Source organism: Siphateles boraxobius, unplaced genomic scaffold (genome assembly GCF_051911475.1).
Source record: "Siphateles boraxobius isolate OS27281-9 unplaced genomic scaffold, OSU_SipBor_1 3, whole genome shotgun sequence".
NCBI classification, from domain to species: Eukaryota; Metazoa; Chordata; class Actinopteri; order Cypriniformes; family Leuciscidae; genus Siphateles; species Siphateles boraxobius.
The window spans coordinates 8,645,198-8,665,133 of record NW_027508919.1 but is presented as its reverse complement, the minus strand read 5'-3'; the positions used below and the strand labels follow the sequence as shown (position 1 = coordinate 8,665,133).

General features: G+C 36.5%; 3 protein-coding genes across 6 annotated transcripts; 1 reads left to right on the top strand and 2 right to left on the bottom strand.

The window, feature by feature from the left end:
* Positions 1 to 119: 119 nt before the first annotated feature.
* On the bottom strand, positions 120 to 2,604 carry LOC143756890 (uncharacterized). The gene is made up of 7 exons (XM_077247728.1): positions 2,545 to 2,604; positions 2,084 to 2,255; positions 1,427 to 1,486; positions 1,187 to 1,318; positions 950 to 1,096; positions 775 to 835; positions 120 to 619 (listed from the first exon to the last, which is right to left on the bottom strand). Exons 2-7 carry the CDS (start codon positions 2,246 to 2,248, stop codon positions 513 to 515), a joined length of 672 nt encoding a protein of 223 aa, XP_077103843.1. The 5' UTR covers positions 2,249 to 2,255; positions 2,545 to 2,604; the 3' UTR covers positions 120 to 512.
* Positions 2,605 to 2,824: 220 nt separating this feature from the next.
* setd7 (SET domain containing 7, histone lysine methyltransferase) lies at positions 2,825 to 7,573 on the bottom strand. 2 transcript variants are annotated; one of them, XR_013210346.1, is made up of 8 exons: positions 7,173 to 7,356; positions 6,345 to 6,474; positions 5,128 to 5,329; positions 4,778 to 4,967; positions 4,532 to 4,638; positions 4,227 to 4,344; positions 3,949 to 4,106; positions 2,825 to 3,798 (listed from the first exon to the last, which is right to left on the bottom strand). XR_013210346.1 is itself a non-coding variant. In XM_077247723.1 (8 exons), exons 1-8 carry the CDS (start codon positions 7,210 to 7,212, stop codon positions 3,597 to 3,599), a joined length of 1,122 nt encoding a protein of 373 aa, XP_077103838.1. In that variant the 5' UTR covers positions 7,213 to 7,573; the 3' UTR covers positions 2,825 to 3,596. The 2 variants fall into 2 exon arrangements, 1 of the variants encoding a protein (XP_077103838.1); XM_077247723.1 differs by having other exon boundaries at positions 4,557 to 4,638; positions 7,173 to 7,573.
* mgst2 (microsomal glutathione S-transferase 2) lies at positions 7,518 to 14,574 on the top strand. Of its 3 annotated transcripts, none has more exons than XM_077247726.1 (6): positions 7,518 to 7,639; positions 10,819 to 10,968; positions 11,676 to 11,775; positions 11,905 to 11,975; positions 12,128 to 12,209; positions 12,299 to 14,574. In XM_077247726.1, exons 2-6 carry the CDS (start codon positions 10,908 to 10,910, stop codon positions 12,408 to 12,410), a joined length of 426 nt encoding a protein of 141 aa, XP_077103841.1. In that variant the 5' UTR covers positions 7,518 to 7,639; positions 10,819 to 10,907; the 3' UTR covers positions 12,411 to 14,574. The 3 variants fall into 3 exon arrangements, with proteins under 3 accessions (XP_077103841.1, XP_077103842.1, XP_077103840.1); XM_077247727.1 differs by lacking the exon at positions 7,518 to 7,639 and adding an exon at positions 9,066 to 9,113 and having other exon boundaries at positions 10,872 to 10,968; XM_077247725.1 differs by lacking the exon at positions 7,518 to 7,639 and adding an exon at positions 10,514 to 10,739 and having other exon boundaries at positions 10,872 to 10,968.
* Positions 14,575 to 19,936: the final 5,362 nt, after the last annotated feature.

Sequence of the window (19,936 nt, the reverse complement as noted above, 5' to 3'; positions counted from 1 at the left end):
ATGTTGTGCCTTATTTATCCGCGTATGGGAAATCAATTCTCGTAAGACAACAAACTTATTTTTCAAATAGTGAACTGAAACGCATCTCAAAAACATCAACATCAAGTGCATAGTCCAAATGAAATTTCTGAAACTGATTAGTTTTATTAGTCTGAACATCCATTTAAAAGCAATAGGTTGTAGTTTTAGATCCATAAAGAGGCTTAATAGAATTCTTAATAATTGTTTATTATAAAACATACAGGTTTATTTATGCAAAAATATCAGTTTATGATGTAAAAAAAAGTATAAAGGCATATGCGTTTAGAAAAAAACACTAAAATATAATTTAAAATTGATATGGCACTGATAATAACTTAAACATCAAGAAACACATTTAAGTAGAATTGAAACAAGCAAGCTCGCTGAAATTTGGACATTTTACACTTTCAGGGGCAAATTAATTAACTAAATTTCCCAATATTTGATATTTTCCCCAGTCACATACATGCATTAAAAAAAAAAAAAAAAAACTAAGCTAGTCTGCTATATGGTGGAAGCGTGGACAGGTCTTGCTGTTCTTGCTCAGGACAGCGATCCATGAATGACACAGGGGAGTTAAAGATTCGCTCTTCTCCATCTGCATTAGAAAAAATAAAATCTCATTATATTTAGCCACATCCTCACTAACATCATCATAATTGCATATATTGTGGCTCATGTGGCAGATGACTCATGAAATATGATTTTGTTATCTCAGTGTACAAACCCACTTCAACAACATCTCTTGCGTACCTTGCCAAGTGCATATGAGTTCAGTTGGAGTAACAGGATCATTCTGAGGAACTAGAAAGTCCTGTAAAATACCCAACCATGCAGTGATTAACAGCTCAATAATGTGTACTGTATTAACTTTTAGATATTGGAATTTTCTTATGAGCCTCCTTGTTTTGTAAAAGACTTCACCTACCATGCCATTTGCAGAATTGTAGCAGCCGCAAAGCGGTAGACTGCGACAGCCAACGTATACAATCAGAGAAGAAAAGAGCAGAGACGCCGTGCAGGCCACCAGAAGGGTGCTGTTTGCACCTTTTACCATCCGGCTGAGTACAACCCTCTACACAGGACACAGCTTTATAAATTATTTCTATATTTTAAGATGAGGGTATTAACATAGCAAATTAGACATGATCTGGTGTGACCGTACCACTTCAGGGATAGGATGGGCATGGAAGATCTCATCATCATCCTCTCCATAGCTGAGAGTGATGCAAGCATAAACAAAGACAATCACAACGGCAAAAAGCGACACCACAGAGGAGACGATCATGGCGTTTACCTTAAAGTATTAATGAGAGTGTGTTAATATCAACAACAGGTAGAAAGATACAACTGTCAGGAAAAATACTTTATAAATTCACAAGAAAAAAAAAAAAGTAATTATTACCAAAATAGGGTTTTTCTTCTGAGATGCAAAAAGGGCAAGTACACCAGGTGCAGCCATAATCTAAAAGAGGGAAAAGTAAAATGAGCTTTACGGAATCAGTGCTAATAGGGTGAATGCGGTTCATGTGGGACACCTAAGCTTAATGTTCTTTTATGATTATGTGCATAATCTTCCGTTATTAAAAAATAATATTAATTTCATTCTAAACCACTTTCACAGTGGCTCAGTCAGTGGGTCACCATCTGTCACCTCACAGCAAGAAGGACCATGTAATGGGGAGGGTTGGGGAAAGACCTGGCAAGGCAACCTACCCCGGAAAATCATTCATGAACAGTCTCTCGTGTATGGCGAGAAATGGCCCATAGCATTGGGCCTACTGAAATGGTTAATAATGAATGAATGGTTAATGAATGAATGAAACCACATTCAGCAGCAGTGAGAAGAAAAAAAATCATGTTAAGGTTATAATGTAGTGAAATGTTATATATTTGGATAGGTAGGCATTCAACATAACTCTCACTTTAATCATTTTTACATTACCTTCTTGAGACTGAACCAGTTTGCCAACAATATTCTGGTAAACTGGGATGGTAGCCTACATTATTGGTTAACTGGGGAAGCCACTTTAAAATAAATAAATGTGTTAAGCTTTCTCACCAGTCCAGCCCAGAGTGGAGCCCTAGTTTGACTCAGAGTAGAGCTCTTTCGGAAAACTGCGTCCATAAATCCGCAAACCACGCAAAGCCCCGCGCACGCCACCTGAAGGATGCCGAGGACCACCACACTCTTCTGATTGAAGATGAAATACCTGTAACGGTCCATCTCAGGCCTTCAGCATGGACAGAAGAATCAAACAGTAGTTTTATGTCCATAAATATTATTTAAAAGAGAAAAATCTTTCACTATTATGTCTCTAAACGGAGTTGGATCATTTATCAAACGTATAGCTCTTGAAGCATAAGCCACTATCGCTTTCCACGTTTGGGTTGATTCTGGAACTACAAAACCACTTCACTAACTTAATTATACTAAACGCTATTCTAAAGCAATGCCAAGCACAATTTAAAAGTATAAAGTGATTTATAAATTCTTTAAATTAGAATATATTGCGTATTTACCTCTGCCGTTTTCCCTTTATCACTTCCGGACCGCTGTGTTAAGAAGAAAGCGTGTCACTCATTTACCTGTCGCGCGCGCAGGTGCAGTACGATGACCACGCCCCCATTGTGTGGACATTCACAGCAAATGTTGACCTAATTACTTTGGCATTAAAAGTTCCTGCATTTTGGCATAAAGAAAACCCGATTTATATATTTCTACATTTCATAACATCCTTCCTTATATAATATATAACATTATATAATAACTGAGACCGTTGAAAAGATGAGTCATATGAACTTGTGCTCTATGCTGGAGGTTTATTGATAAATCTTTGTTTGTAACTTTTGCATAACAAAGGCTGAAGTTCAGATCAGTAGAAATATTTCTCTTCACCACACTCTGTTCTGTCTTTTCCCAACATGCAAAGTACAATTTACTTAAATTTTCTTTTGTGGTGTAGATTTTTCATTGTACTCTTGATGTGTGAAAAAACACAAAAATATAACAAATAAATAAAGGGCCTTGTCAATATAACACTGTACAAGACAACTACAGCCTACATAAACTCAACTGTAGCTGCTTGTACAAGATAATACCGACAATAACAACAAACATATATATTTTAGCTGGTGGGGGAAACGTATGCAGAGCAGCAAAATACACTATATTGGTTTAATACTGCATGGTTAACACAAGTTGTGGTAAAGAAGTTGAACACTTCAAGAAATAGTAACAATAGTCTTTAAAACTTTCCAACTCCATTCCGCTTTATAGATTTTAGTCAAAATGCATTGAAATCACTTGCTCTTATTAATGCAACCAACTCAGTCACTAACTGACACACAAACCCGGTCCTTCCACATTGTAGAACAGCTTAGAACCATATAATTGTTTTGCTTGCTCTGTGATTTGAGCAAGGATTTCACAATTAAAATACTTGTAAATGGATAAGGATGCCATATTTGTAATTGATAGCTTGTGATAGTCAAAGGACAAAGTTAGAGTTTCTGGTGGTAGTTGCAGATAGGGATGGGAGATAATAATATTTTCAGCAGTGGTGAAAAGGGTCTTAGCAGGTCTCGTCAGCCCCTTTTCCTGACACCCTCTGCTGAAACTCCAGCAATTGCTTTGTGTACCATCCTGGTGCTTCTGGACCAGACTTCCCTGATGGCTCATGGTCATAACCATAATCAACAGTGAGTTCTTCATCCTTCTCCATGGCACGGATTGTTCGGATGCATTTTATTTGCCCAAAACGAGGATGGACGTACCTGGACAGGTAAAAACAGGTTTTTACCCAATACTGTCCAACAATATGATTAGTTTGTATTGAAATATCAAACAAAATACTACTCAGATTAACATAGAAAAACAAAAGCACATTGTCTCTGTATATTTCTAAAATATACATTCACACTCACGAGTCATATTTGCAATTGGGAGTGAAGGAGTGATTGGCCTTGTGACCTAGAGATGCACAATAATTCTCAGTCAGATTGAAAGGTTCCGGAACATCAATCACAGTGTCCTCATCCAATGAAATAGTGTTCCCATTCAGGGACCAATCCCGACTGTCCACCTGTTAATTTAAACATTAACATATTTTAGAATACTTTAAATTTAGCACATCATTTAGCTTTAAAAAATGTAAAAGTATTACATTCTGGCATTGAATAATGTAAAATGGAAACAAACAAACCTCTGAATGTGTAATGCGGACACCATTATAAAAAGCCATCACCGTGTTAGCCTCAGCCTCAGTTTTTGCAAATAGCCCTTCTCCAGCTCCGGAAATAAGTGAAAGTCCCGCATACACACTGTTAAACCAAAAGAAAACCACCTTTCAGCTTTAATCAACAAGATGAAGACATAAGAAATAATGTATTAAGACTAGAGAACCAACTGAATCTCCCCCACTGAAATGACAAGATCAGACAATCCGTCACTGGAACAAACAAGTACATATTTTCTGTTCAAAACAAGATTTGATAGCTTGAGGTTTACATGGTTGATCACAGCTTGCACCAACCGTTGACTTTCGTAAGGGTCAGGCAACAGTTTATGGCTGGCGATACATGACGAGGTGGATTTGTCGTAACAGTAAACAGGACCTAAGAGAGTCAGAAAAGAAAGATTATCCTAGAACAATTCTATGCCAAGATGAATGTTTACTAACCAGATTTAGGGCTTTTAATTTCCATCAACGAGTAAACAGTTTCAGATATGAGTGTAAATAAAAGTACTACTAACTGTCTGGATCAACAGTGAAGTGTGGTCTGCCATTCTCTTGAGTGGTAAGACTGGCAAGTTGGGCCTCAATCAGTTCTCCATCAACAAATGAGCCATAGAGAGCTGTACGCCCATCAGGGTAAACATAAGCCACTGCCTTTCCTGTCATCTCTCCATCTTCATTCACTTCCCCCACCACGCAGGCACCATCCTTTAGATGACAGAAAAGAAAACTTATATATACACAAACATGGAGCTTTTCAATAGACTGTTAATGTTCCTATTAGTTCAATATGTTATGGAATAATAACAAATGTTGTTGACAGAATTGAACTTGTCCTTTAACATGCGTGATGTAGGGCAAAACAAACCGGGTAGTAGACCCAGCACATGCCACAGCGAATGTTGTCCTTGTACTGGCCCCTGAAGACAGGTTGACCATCTGGATTGAACTCTTGAGCAGGTCCATTGAGCTCGCCATCTACATAAGTCCCATGTAATGCTCCTCCATCCTCGTAAGTATAAATGCCCTGGCCCTGCAAAGCATCGTCCACATAGAAACCCTCCAGCGTACTAGAGGGGAGAAAAAGGTAATATGCAGGTGAAAAATAATTATATTAATTGATCTGCTATAATTAAATTGATGTAATGTAAGTATGTACGTGTACAAAACAATAGTACACCAAAGAGAAGCAAATAGAATCGGGAAAAGGAAATTCTGCAAGTTAATTATCTTTCACACCTTTCAAGACTGCTGGTGATGATGCATGTGCCCTTAAAGGGACAGTTCACCCAAAAATGAAAATTCTCACAATTTATTCACCCTTTAAGTTGTTACAAACCTGTATGAATTTCTTTCTTCTGCTGAACACAAAAGAATATATTTTGAAGAATGTCTGTGACCAAACAGTTGATGGGCCCCATTGACTTCCATAGTAGTGAAAAAAAAAAAAAAAAAAAAAATGGAAGTCAATGAGGCCCATCAACTGTTTGGTTACCCATATTATTCAAAATATCTTATTTTGTTTTCAGCAGAATAAAAAAAAAAAATCATACAGGTTTGGAACAACTTGAGGGTGAGTGAATGATGACAGATTTTTTCTTTTTGGGTGAACTATCCCTTTAAATGATATTGAATCACAGTGATATGATTCTAAACTATAGGCTATGCATAGTTAATTCAATAAAACTCTTCTGGGCAGTGATTGGTTCTCCTAAGTCGGCAGCGCAGATCCTCAATCTCTCTTTCCCCTTCACACAGCGTTATTTTTTTCCATCCCAACCTGGTATAGTTCAGTGACGCTGGTCGTGGCAATTTTCTCTAAGCCTCCTCCTCCCCTGCACCACATGTCTAGATTTGCAACAGCAATTCTCCATAATTTAACAGCAGCATCAGCTGAGATCTAGCAGACCAATCCTACGTACAATCCATTCTTATCAATAAAATCCTATTACCAATCTATTTCGAGAGTTGGAATGATTGAGATAGTTAAATCTGAGAGTCTAATCAACAATGATTTAAAAATCATACAGTGAAAATCAATAATAAAGTTAACAATGGTGCCAACATACACCACAAGTCTCAAACCTGCCATCAAAAAAGAAGAATTTTCCTTTTCCATTCTTCTCCCCATGAACAAAGTGTCCCTCAAATCTGTCACTGGAGGAGTAGGTCACAGTACAGAAACCATGAGGCTGGTCATCCTCATCCAGTGGCCCTAAAAAGTCATGACATTGTAGTAAGAGAGAAGCAAAATAATAGATTAATGAGTATATGCTAATACATTCTATACCTAAAAATAACACTCATTTTAATGTCCCAGGTTAATAACATCAGTTCAGTTAGATACTTGACATAGCAAAAACATCCAAAGTGATTGTACACTAATTGCTGGAAGCCCAGAGCTGAGACCTGTTGTACGCGACTCTGTAGTTCTGGATTGTGTCAACAGCACACTTTCCACGTGGCTTCAACAATAATATTACATCCATCCATGCAATTATAAATCCAACCTATACATACGATATTTACAGGCTCCTTAAAAATAATATATATAAATTGTACAAAGTGTCAGTAAATGTAATAAAATGAAAAATATCTCAAGTGAACAAAATTAGTCTAACTACACTTTCTGCTTAACGTTATACTGTATCTCCGTTCATGGGACTTCAGAACAAAACTTTACTAAAGAGTCCAACGCCGAAATAGGACTAACTTAGCTGTCATCTGGGGATTTTAAAAAGTCCAACGCTTACGGGCCTCGTGTGTTTGACAGTTTGTGTACATTATACATACAGACAGAGGACAGCTGTCGGTAAGATAATCTTCGGCAGAATGAGACTGCATAAAAGTTCTGAGACGACAACAACAACAAAGTTACGCACACCGCATCATTTGTGAATACGCTTGTCATACCTTCCACCACTTCTTCCATATTGTCATCATCGCTGTCCATGTTTGCCCTTCCTCGGTTGTTTCTTAGAGGTAAACCAAGCTGCTACTATATTTGCCTGGCTGTCGCGGAAGCTTCAGCAGCGCAGAGCTCACAGTACCCGGCGCACAGTGTCTGACATCATCAGCGTCGAGCGACCAGCACTGATGTCCTACACAAGAGCGCTGTGCTCTAGCGTTGGGAAGTCTGAATCATTTAAGCGAATCGGTTCACTCGGACAATTCGCTATTTCGCTTACTTTAGCCGGTTAACCGTTCTCAAACGTATTTGTCAGCTGATGCGGACGAAACCGTACTAAAAAATACTGTTGACAATGTCAAGCTGACATTGTCATCAACACTATGCTTTTGTGCTTTTTTGTTGTGAAATACTGTTTAAGGCCACTCCCAAATAAATCCTCAGATCATGACTCTTCAAACGAACAATATAGGTAGGTACAGGCTAAATAAAAAAAACTGCTTATTGTGTTGGCTTTGTCAATTAAGTCGAAAAGTTCTAAGTTCAAAAACATCGCCTTCTTATTCCCAACTCATACTGCTATTTGACTGGGGTAAAATCTTTGCTTGGCAGGGGGAGCTGCCACTCGACCAGTCACAGATATATGTGCCTGCCACTGCATTATATGCGCCAGCCACTCGAGCAGTCACGGATATATGCGCCTGCCACTGCATTATATGCGCCAGCCACTCGAGCAGTCACGGATATATGCGCCTGCCACTGCATTATATGCGCCTGCCACTCGACCAGTCACGGATATATGCGCCTGCCACTGCATTATATGCGCCTGCCACTCGATCAGTCACGGATATATGCGCCTGCCACTGCATTATATGCGCCTGCCACTCGACCAGTCACGGATATATGCGCCTGCCACTGCATTATATGCGCCTGCCACTCGACCAGTCACGGATATATGCGCCTGCCACTGCATTATATGCGCCTGCCACTCGACCAGTCACGGATATATGCGCCTGCCACTCGAACGTACACATTGGCCGTTTCTCAATATGCGTTCTTGTCTGTACTTGTGTTCTTGTGGACTTGTGAAACGTCATCAGTTGCTGCCCAAGTACTGTCTCAATACACAAGTTTGCATTTTGGCAAGAACGGTTAAAAATCCCGGAAGTGTTCTTGGCACGCCCATTTTAGCACAGTTGAAGCCCATTTTTAGCGATTTTTGAGCACATCCGTTCCTGACGCGCAGACTCAAACCGACTCAAACTAAGTTTGATGAGGTGAGCAACCTGTCTGACAGACGTAAATCTTCTAGTAGCTGTGCGTAAAAATTGCCAACGTTAATCACTTCATATGTATTCACTTACCACATACCGAATTATTTCCAATTCCCGAAAAACATTGTTGTATTTATTTTGTCCCGTTGCTTTTATGGACTCATTATCTATGGGCTTCTCCCTTGACGGGACGTCCCCCCGATTGCCTGCGAGCTTCTCCTCCTGTCTATACGGTAATGTCTCTATTGTGCGACATAAAGTCGCGTGGTTATGACGCAATCGTTAGCCTGTTTTTAACAAAAACGGCTTGTACTGGGCCATAACGTAAGATACTAAGTAATGGAGCCTTTTATACATTGTCGTGTTTATTTAGAAATAAATAATGAAAAAATTAAGTCTTTGGACGCCTCAGATGTAAAGTTATTCGCTGTCAAAGTGACGCCAAAATGAATGAGAGTCAATGGAATGCTAACAGCAGGTGAAGTTCTGCTACAATGGCGGCTCCCGCGAGGCTTCAACTTCCGGCTGATGGATTACCCCCTTGGTTGGTAACTTGCATAGACATCATCATATGATATCTATGGGTAACTTGTGTGAACTTGACGGCAGAAATATCCCAGCATTCATTTCGGCATTCAAGGAAGGAGCGGGGAGCAGAAAGGCAGAACAACAGTAAGTCGTTTTTCTACAATTTCGTATGCTATTTCATCACTAAATTCACTTCTGAGAACATTTGATGCGAGAAATCTACTGTGTAGATTTCAAATATTGCCATTTTTACGAAAATTTATGGCGAATCGAAAATATGCTCAAACATTTTCGGTATTGAAGAATCTCCATAAGCGGGGGTGTAGCTAGCGAGCCAACCGGCCAGTCATGCTAAAAACCTGGCTGTATCATCAATAATTCTTGTTTTGTTTGGGCACTGAAGACGGCGCTGTGCGGGGGTATTGCGCAATACCAGCAAGAACACATCGCCTCAAACTGTCAGCAGCGTTCTGTGTGCTCGTCACCTTGAAAGTTCATTCTTCCAAGAACAACTAGCAAGAGCGTTCTCCTCAAGAACACACGTCCGTTCTTTTCATTCTTGGTTTCGAGAAACGGCCAATATGTAATATATGGCCGTTTCTCAAAACCAAGAAAACGTACTTAAAAGATATTTCATAAACCACAATGTGATGTTTAAATATTCAATTTACTCACTTGACTTTGACATATTCTGTGACTGACAGTTTGTTCTCCTGCACCATTCCTGGATGACAGGCAGCTGTAAAACCGTGAGAGATCTTGTGGCAGTACGCGAGAGGCTGACGCGACGAGCCACGAGACGCGCTCCTTCACGGGCAAAAAGAGCTTATAAAATTATTAGATATGATGACAAATGGGTAAATAAGAGCAGGATTGCACTGTCTGTGTGTTTTCGTGTATCATTCTGAGTGTCTGGTAGATGAAAACAGTGAGAGATCGTGTGGCTGGTGGCTGGCGACGCTTAATAGAGCCACGAGCGCACTCCCATATACGGATAAAAAGAGCGAATAAAATATAAGATAAGGTGAGAAAATGGGTAAATAAGAGCAGGATTGCACTGTCTGTGTGTTTACATGTATCATTCCCGAGTGTCTGGTAGATGAAAACAGTGAGAGATCATATATAGAGCCACGAGCGCACTCCCATATACAGATAAAAAGAGCGAATAAAATATAAGATAATAAGAGAAATAAGTGAATAAGATCTGTATTGCACTGTCTGTGTGCTCTCGTGTATCATTAGGAGTGTCTGATAGGTGTAAACAGTGAGAGATCGTGTGGCTGGTGGCTGGCGCGAGGCTTAATAGAGCCACGAGCGCACTCAGATATACGGGTGAAAAGAGCGAATAAAATATAAGATCAGATGAGAAATAGGTAAATAAGATCAGCATTGCACTCTCTGTGGGTTCGTCTTGTATATTAAAACAGTGAGAGATTTTGAGGCAGGCGCAAGCCTCACGAGACTGGTGCTCAGGATTAAAAAAAAGTGGGTAGAGTAGGCTAGTTGTAAGTCAGACGAAAAGCGTTTGGTTAATGGTGAATATTGACCTATTGTGCGTACCGTTCTGGCTCCCGCTGGCTTCAGGGGATTTGCGCTGCATTTGGTTTAAAAACATATATTACATATTGTGTAAGTTCGAGTGGCAGGCGCATATATCCGTGACTGGTCGAGTGGCAGGCGCATATAATGCAGTGGCAGGCGTATATATCTGTGACTGGTCGAGTGGCAGCTCCCCCTGCCACGCAAAGATTTTACCCCTACAGGAGAAAGGTGCATAGTGCATAGACATGAATCATGATGCAACACCTTTTGCAAACGTTAGACCGGTATTTCCTGATCTTGAAAACAGGAGGTGATCTGCAACAGGCGTGACTGGACCTAATTTTACATCTTTTTGGCTAGACTTTATCAATAAAGGAGCTGTTTCGAACCAAAAATATGACTTCGGATATGCCAGTTCTCCTCGCAGCAGTGTCAATACTATCTGCTCTCCATATGGGTAAGTAGCATCTTCTGCACCATCAAAAATACTAACGTGCACTGCAAGTGCACTATTGAATCATGATAGTTGGCCTAATAAAAAATAAGACACCCTTAAAAACTCATAAATGTTGTTCTTATGTTCAGCAAAGGACCCTCTTTTTATTTATACTATTTTTCTGTAAAGTGCTCTGCTGTAAAGATCTTTAGAGATTAAAATCAATTATTGATGGTAAAATAAAGTTATTCCGATGAGGTTTCTTCAAAACATCGATAATTTTACTATTTGATGTATGTAGAACAGAATTAAATAACTATCTGGAACTTAAAAAAACTATAAAAGCTTTATTTCTATAGGAGTAAACATAATGTGTTACATTTCAAATGGTTTAATAGATTTAAAGTTGTTAAAGATGTGTTGCCAAAAGTAAAAAATTAAATAAAAAAGTAAACCGTAGAACTTTTGATTTGTCTGGCCAAAATCGGACAAATGTGTAATAAGATCAGGTCAAGGTTTACTGCTAATTAAAATGATGTTTGATTTCAGTGAGCTATTTCAAGATTACTTAATCATTCATAAATCAGAAAGGTTCTATAAATGTTTGTATGATTATCAAGCCAACACTATATACTTGAAATCACATGTCAGATATATATCATTATTTTTTTTATTTGTAATAATGTGGTAAAACGGTGTGGCTGAATAATAGTTATTGAATATCTTAGCATTTCAGGCAAGACGTGTGGGGTGGTCGAGGATGAAGTACAAAATCATGCCACCCACTGTTACTGGACCACCTGAGTTTGAAAGGACATTTCGTGCACAGTAAGATCAAATATCTTTACAGCCAAACTGCTTCATTGATGCATCTCATACTTCACACACTTCTCACTCACACACTTTCATTTGCTTTGATTGGCAAGTCACAAATATGTCTTTCCACCATTTCTTTAGCCAGAATAGTGTAGAGTTTTATTCCATTTTCCTGGTGGTATTGTGGATCTCTGGCATCTTTTGCAATGAAGGTATGTAACATAGTATGTTTCTTTAATTATGTACATTATATATTCATATGCAACAATGTTATAGTTACACAGAATGTATGGTGTATAAATAAAAATAAGAAACAATTTTATAACTTATAACTGAAAAGGTCTTTATTTTCCCATTTTTATAGTGCTTGCTGCTCTTGGAGGAATCATGTATATTGTGGGCAGGGAGATGTACTTTACTGGCTATATCAGTGAATCCAAAAAAAGGTGATAATCAAAAGATTTTTAATAATTTTTTTTATGTAATATTATTGATATTCTTTTAAGTAGCGTCACATTCTTGCTGTTGTTTCTAGGTTGCCAGGGTTTTACATGGTGCTGTGTGTCCAGTTATTCCTAACTGTGATGGCTACCATTGGAATCATTCAATCATTTTTGGACAAATATCTCAACATCAGACTTCTCTAAAGAATTTGATTCTTAATTTGAAAAAAGAAAACTGTTTGCATCCATTTATCAAACAAAAGGCATTATGTCAAATGTATACATTTTATGCATGTTTCAGGTATACTTGGTTTTTGTGTGTGTCAGTTCTCCTTCTAAGATTTACATTACAGCATTAATTAGAGGATCTACTCACCACTTAATTCCTACTATTCAATTGTTGAAATGCGGTCTTTAGTGGACATCATGTGGACTGAATTGAAATGCTGGAATGCAGTGAATTTCTCATCAGGGAGAGTTAGAACGAAGACCTGGTCATACTCTACTGGAAAATAGTAAATGCAATACTCAAACACTTTAACAATATATCCACTCCAGCAAGTCAATGTTAATAAACCCAAGGGCAGTTTATTGTAAAGTGATAAGACAGAATAAAAAAGATTCATAAGTCTAAGAACCAAAGCAAGACACTCACCAAAAGATGCAAGTTACATTAACAAAAGCTAGACCAGAGACAAGAGAAAAATTAGGGTTATATATACAAGAAATAAAAAACTAAAAATAAACCAGCGACACAAGACTAATAATCAGAACAATAATACAATTAAAAGAAACCTAGGAAGACAATAAACTTCCATTGATTTGATTGAAATGATTATTGCTGCTTTTACAATTTACTTAATTAAAATGATTTAAAGGAACACAATTGCTAAACACTGTGTTAGTACTTATTCAGTTCAATCCGTTTAAATATGTAATGTTAATCCATTTGTGTTAGGACTACCTAAAGCATTTTTGTTGCAGTAACTTAAACTAGACAGTGGATTTTTAGTTTTAGTTGAAATTAAGTTTTATTTTACGTGTTTCTGAGTAAAGGGAAATATCTTTGTTAGGTGTGTGATATTTAAAAGAGTTTCTGTTATGTTAAAGTTTTTGTGGTTACCATTGTGCACACATGAGTAAACTAATATATATATATTACTCAATGAGCGGTAGCTGTGCTAATTATATTGTAGCGACAAGTATCCTACTTGTTGAAATGTGATATATAAGATACAAAAACAGTTTAAGATACAAAGACAATCAAGACTTAATATGAAACTTTTTGACTCACTATTTGTTAATATCAGTCTTAAAATTAAATTCAGAACAACCAGTCAGAGGACACAGAAAAACTTAGAATACATCCATCTTATTTTATTTCCCACTTTTTTTGCTTTGTTAATTTAGCTTGTTTTAGAGATGTTTAGATATTTTCCTGAAAAACAAGATAAAACAATTCTGATAAATAATTTTTGCAGTTTATAATCTCAGCATTACAACACGTGCTGGGAAATGTCACAATGAGAACAAAAGCACAAATGAAGAGTAATGATAGTGAGGTTTGGATACTGAGGTTTGACTTATTATGGCTGTGGATTATTAGGGGTGTTGTGGATTGTTATCTGTGTCTTTTGGATCTTGGTGTGCAAGAGAGCAGAGAGGTCCCTAGTAAAAAAAAAAAACGTATACCAAAATGTATTCAAAATAATTTTATTTCATACTAAGTATACTACAAATCCATTGATATATTAACTGAAAAATTGCTTGAGACTGATAGGCCCTACAAATATTATAATTACAATTTATTTGGGACATTCTGAATTACACACTCAAATGCTATTTCCAGTTTCACCATATTATGAATAGGGTGTAAGGTAAAGCTTGTTGGTCTATAACAGGTAATAGCCTAAATCACTTTTTCCATTAGAGATCTTTGACTACATAAGTGATTTTCTATTTAATTAGTAATTTTTAGGCCTTAAGTAGGGTTATATTGATGATATTACATAAACAGAAATATTTAAACAAAAATAGAATTGCACACTATATTCTAGTAACCTAATAAAAAGGCATCATAAACAGGCTAATATGTTTATTTGTATACATGCCATTCAGTTGCATTGTTGTACTTAAGAAAAAAGTAATTGAGTTAACAAAGAGCACCTGTCTGTTATTTTTTTATTTACTGTTATAAATGATGAAACCTCCAATGGAAAGTAGGGAAATCTCAGGTAGCAGATCTGTGTCTTTTCTGAATTATTTTGTTAAGATGTGTCAGTCCTATTCAGACACACTATATCAGTGGAACATAACTTGCACAACACTGAAACTGCAAATAAATACCAAACCTGTTGTCAATGTTTAACGTTCAGACTCTGTGTTCATTCCAACAAATCGCACTTTCTGTGGTGTTTTTGTCAATGAATACCTCCCGGAGTGTATAGTAAGCCTAGAGTCAGTGGATGCGGCTAAGTAAATCTGAGTTGCTCCTAGAAATTAACATTAAATATTATTCCCGTCCAGGGATATCAAGTCCAGGGTGATACGCTTTCCATATCAAAGTTTGGACATTATATTTTGTGCTGTTTTCTTGACCTTCTAATTTGTGAAACTCAACAATTTTTTGCAACAATCATAGTTACAACAATCATAAATATAGGCCATAGGACAAGAAATGGTCACTTCCTTATCACAAAAGTCAATGAATGATTTTTGTATAAGTAAATTAAGCAACCATCCACTTGCTTTTGTATAAACCTTGCCAAGACCATAGAAATAAATCATTAACAATTTGTTGCGATCAGGTCGAGGTTGCTAAATGAAATTGTTTGACTTTATTCTGCTATTTCAAGATAGCTCGTTATTTTCATTATTATTATTATTATTTGTTGAAAACTATATTTATAAATAATAAATCAAAATTGTTTTTTTGAAAGTATTTCTTAAAATGTTTATATACAGGAAATATATATATTTTTTTAGCATTTTAGGCAAGATGTTGCCTGAGTCACGGGCACAGTAAATTCTCAAATATTTTAAAGCCAAACTGCGATAAGTTATGTTTTTCATTTAATTGCAATTTTTTGCAATTCATTTTTTTTTGTTTCTTTAGTTTAATTTATCTATGTGAAACTCATCAGTCAACCAGTCAGAGGACACAGAAAACTTAGCCGTGCTTGGCCACTTGGAGGCACTATAACACAACAAAACTTAAACATTTACTCTAAATAGGAAAAGTTGCATGCTGTAGGCCTATCTTAATCCAGGAGGGCAGTCATGTCTCAAAACATCATTCAATTAGCCTATGTTTGGATGATCTTTCAGTTATGTTTGGACAGATATCACAATATCAGACTTGAAATGACATAGCCTAATTAAAATTCTTATTTTGAAACTAATGGTTTTCTTAGGTAAAGGGCTTTGTTGCAACCTGAGGGCTGTTCCATAAAACAAGATTATAATACAAGCCAGGCTTATTTTGGTTAGTCAGACTTATTGTCGGTTGATTCTGTTTCATAAAGCAAACTTAAAATAGTTCAAACTCAGTTACTCTTGCAACTTAACTAACCTGGTCCAGGGCAGGCTAACTGTCAGGCTAAGCCTGAGTTGTTACACAATGATATTACCACTGACACTCTCACATACTATTATTCGATCAGTCCAAAGATAAATATAGTATACAAAAAATCAAAATAATAAGGCTAAAATTATGTAAGATTTAATTAGATTGTTTTAAAAATGTATGAATACATTTCTCTCTGGTTTTACAGTATATAAGCCTATTTGATTAACCCATTACAATAGTCACTTTGCAGTTATTGCTATCATAAAATACACAGTTACACTTTATTTTAAGGTGCCATTGTTACAGTGTAATTATATATTTAAGTACAGTGTAATATTAATTACTATGGGTTAGGGTAGGATTAGGATTTGGTTGAGGATTAATATACAGTATAATATATAACAACAAATATTTTAGCTATATATATATATATATATATATATACAGGATATAGCTAAAATATAGAATTTAAAACAATGTAATGTACTTTATTATGTGTTTCAATTCAAACACAATTATACAAATTTAATTATATTATTTTTATTTTATTTGTATTTAATTATATTAAATTATTTTTACTTGAATGTTTCCCTCTCTTTTTCCCTATTTGTGATAATACCCACCACCAACACATAAAAAACATAATTGGAACAATAACCAATAAGTATATAGTTAAGCACTTTTACATATTAAAGAAGGGAAAAAATACAAAAAATAGATAAATAAATATTAATAAAGAATTAAAAATTCAGAATTTTATATCAAACTCTCTTATAATGACACATTCCTAATAAGTAATTCAAGTAATATTATTTAAATATCAAATAATAATAATAATAATATTAAATAAGTAAATAAATAAAATAATAAATAACTATATTGGGGAGGGGGGGGGGGGTATATTAAAAAAGGTAATTAATGTAGATATATTCCTTTATTTGATAAAATATTCTTTGATTTTAGAGTTGCCAATATCTTAAAATGTATAATTTTGCTCTTAATTTCATGTTATCCTTTCCATTGTGTACGTTAGAAACTAAATCTAACATATCATTTAAAACTGTGGTTTCTTGCTTTCTCAAATTTTTTTAAAAAAAATAATAATTTTAAAAAAAACGCAATTATCCAGACTTGATAAACCTGGATCAAATTAGTGGAATTGTGTGAACTTAGCCCCGACTTATTTGTTAGGTTAATCAGGTGTTTAATCCCCGCTTTTCTTAGCGTCTTTTATGAAACAGGCCTCAGGCCTAGTTCTCTAACGTAAATATACTTTTGGTTATTTGGCACTTTATGAAGTAAAATAAAATTTGGAATCAATAAAATATGCTACTTCCACAAGCCTTTATTCTCTAATGCATACATGAATGCAGAAAAACATAAATAAAAACGTACTGACGAGAAATAACCTTTTTATGTACATATCATAAAGCAAGTCATTATTGTTCATAGCCTACATTTTCATGTTTTTTTTCAGTGCTATATTATTTAGGCAAGGCAAGGCAAGTTTATTTATATAGCACATTTCATACACAATGGTAATTCAAAGTGCTTTACATAGAAGAAATTAAAATAATCAAAAGAAATCAGAATACTTAAAACAGTTTAGAATAAAAGATAAAATACAGAAATAATCACATGAAATCAGAGTAATTAAAACATAAAATAAAATACAGTGCAAACAGTCAGACGAACAGTGGCACAGTGCTCATTCAGTAAATGCACAGTTAAACAGATGTGTTTTGAGTCTGGATTTGAATGTGACTACTGTAGGAGCACATCTGATCTCTTCTGGAAGCTGGTTCCAGCTGCGGCTGGCATAGTAGCTAAAAGCAGACTCGCCATGCTTAGAGTGAACCCTTGGTATTTCTAGCCGATGTGATCCTATAATGATCTGAGTGATCTGTTGGGTTTATATTCACTGAGCATATCTGCAATGTATTGAGGTCCTAGGCCATTGAATGATTTATATACCAGTAATAATACTTTAAAATCAATCCTAAATGTAACTGGCAGCCAGTGTAAAGACCTGAGGACTGGTGTGATGTGTTCATATTTTCTGGTTCTGCTCAGAATCCTAGCAGCAGCGTTCTGTATGAGCTGCAACTGTCTTATGGTCTTTTTGGGGAAGGCCAGTGAGAAGTCCATTACAATAATCCACCCTGCTGGTGATGAAAGCATGCACAAGTTTTTCTAAGTCTTGACTGGAAACAAAGCATCTAATTCTTGCAATATGTTGCAGGTGATAGTATGCTGATTTAGTTATTGCTTTGACATGACTACTGAAGCTAAGGTCTGACTCTAGAGTCACACCCAGATTCCTGACTTGATTTTTAGTTGTTTGACCCCTAGACTGAAGGTATGCGTTCACCTTGAGAACTTCATCTTTGTTTCCAAACGCAATGACTTCGGTTTTGTCTTTGTTTAACTGAAGAAAGTTTTGGCACATCCAATTGTTTACTTCATCAATGCATTGGCAAAGGGAGTCAATGGGGCTGTAATCGTTAGGCGATAGGGATAAGTAGAGCTGTGTGTCGTCTGCATAGCTATGGTAAGCGATTTGGTTCTTTCTCATTATTTGGCTCATTGGGAGCATGCACAGGTTGAATAGGAGTGGCGCAAGAATTGAGCCTTGAGGGACTCCGCATGTCATGGATGTCCACTCAGACTTATGGTCTCCTATACTCACATAATAACCTCTGCCTCCTAAGTATGACCTGAACCATAGGACTATCCCAGAAAGCCCGACCCAGTTTTCCAGCCTGTCAAGAAGTATTTTGTGATCGACAGTGTCAAATGCAGCACTGAGGTCGAGTAGTACCAGCACTGATAATTTGCCTGTATCAGTATTTAAGCGAATATCATTTATTATCTTTATGAGCGCTGTCTCTGTACTGTGGTGCGGTCGGAAACCAGATTGCATTTAAATGGCATGTGTACAAAATGAAGTGAGTAAAGTGCACATCCATCTTAGAGCAGCGTTGATTTAAGTGCCATCTGAAAACTTGACCAACGAGAGATGGTTGTGGTGGAGCAACTGGATGTGGGATGAACAGTCATTGGATTGACTGTAGGTGTAACACGTTTTATAATAATAGGACACGTTCCCCTGATTCCTGCTTTGTCCTCCACCAAAACTTCCACATCTTCAAGGCAGCAGATCCCAGAATAATGCAAAAGGGTTGCATTGTAGTCATTTTCATCCAGCCCATCATGTTGAGTAACCTTGCTAAAACTCGAACCAAAGCTAACAATGTTAACATGATCGATTCCTTAACCAGAACCATCTGACATGATGTAGGCCTAAGTCACTTCAATGATTGTATTTCCACATGATAAAAGACAGTCTGAACTCTCATTTACCACACGGCAAACGGTAAAATCTGTTAACTAAAAAGGAATTATTTTAAAAATTATTTATAACAATTTTTTAAAAATAGCATGACAACTATGTGTAATTTAAAAAAAGCAAAACTATATAATTTGCAGTAACTATGTTCATTAAAATATACGTGCCATAAATTGCAATTTTTATGTAACGTCCCCGGGATAACCATCAGAGGGCATTCCAACCTGGACAATCACCACACATCCACATACTCCATTCCCCATAATCCTTTGCCCAGACCATCATTCATTATCACATTCACCTGTGTCTCATTATCCATTATCCTGGTTTATTCTGTTAAGGCGGGCAAACACTGTGCGATGTCTGTGGAATTTCAGCGAGTGTCAACTCTCACACTGAACGAGTAGATCGCATGCAAAGTAAAGCTAAAGCTCAGGATTTATGTGCTCACACTATACCGTCAGAACGTCGAGCTGCGACTTGACTGCTCACACTACACGTGTGAAATATGTGAGATAAACCCCCGTGCTGGGTTGGTAGACGATATTATGTATCCAGAGAATGAGATATTGTCAAAACAAGCATCAGTTATCAATATCAAGATGATTTAGCACTTCCAATTTATGTATTAAATTATTATTAGTGTTATTGTATTAGGGAAGGCTAATTTTATTATTAAATTGATCTGCTATTATAATTAATTTGCCACGCAATAATTTTACAGCACATCACCGCAATGCGCTGTGAGGATAATAAAATATTACATAGCTTACTCCTCGAGGAATAATAAAATAATAATAATATAATTATATG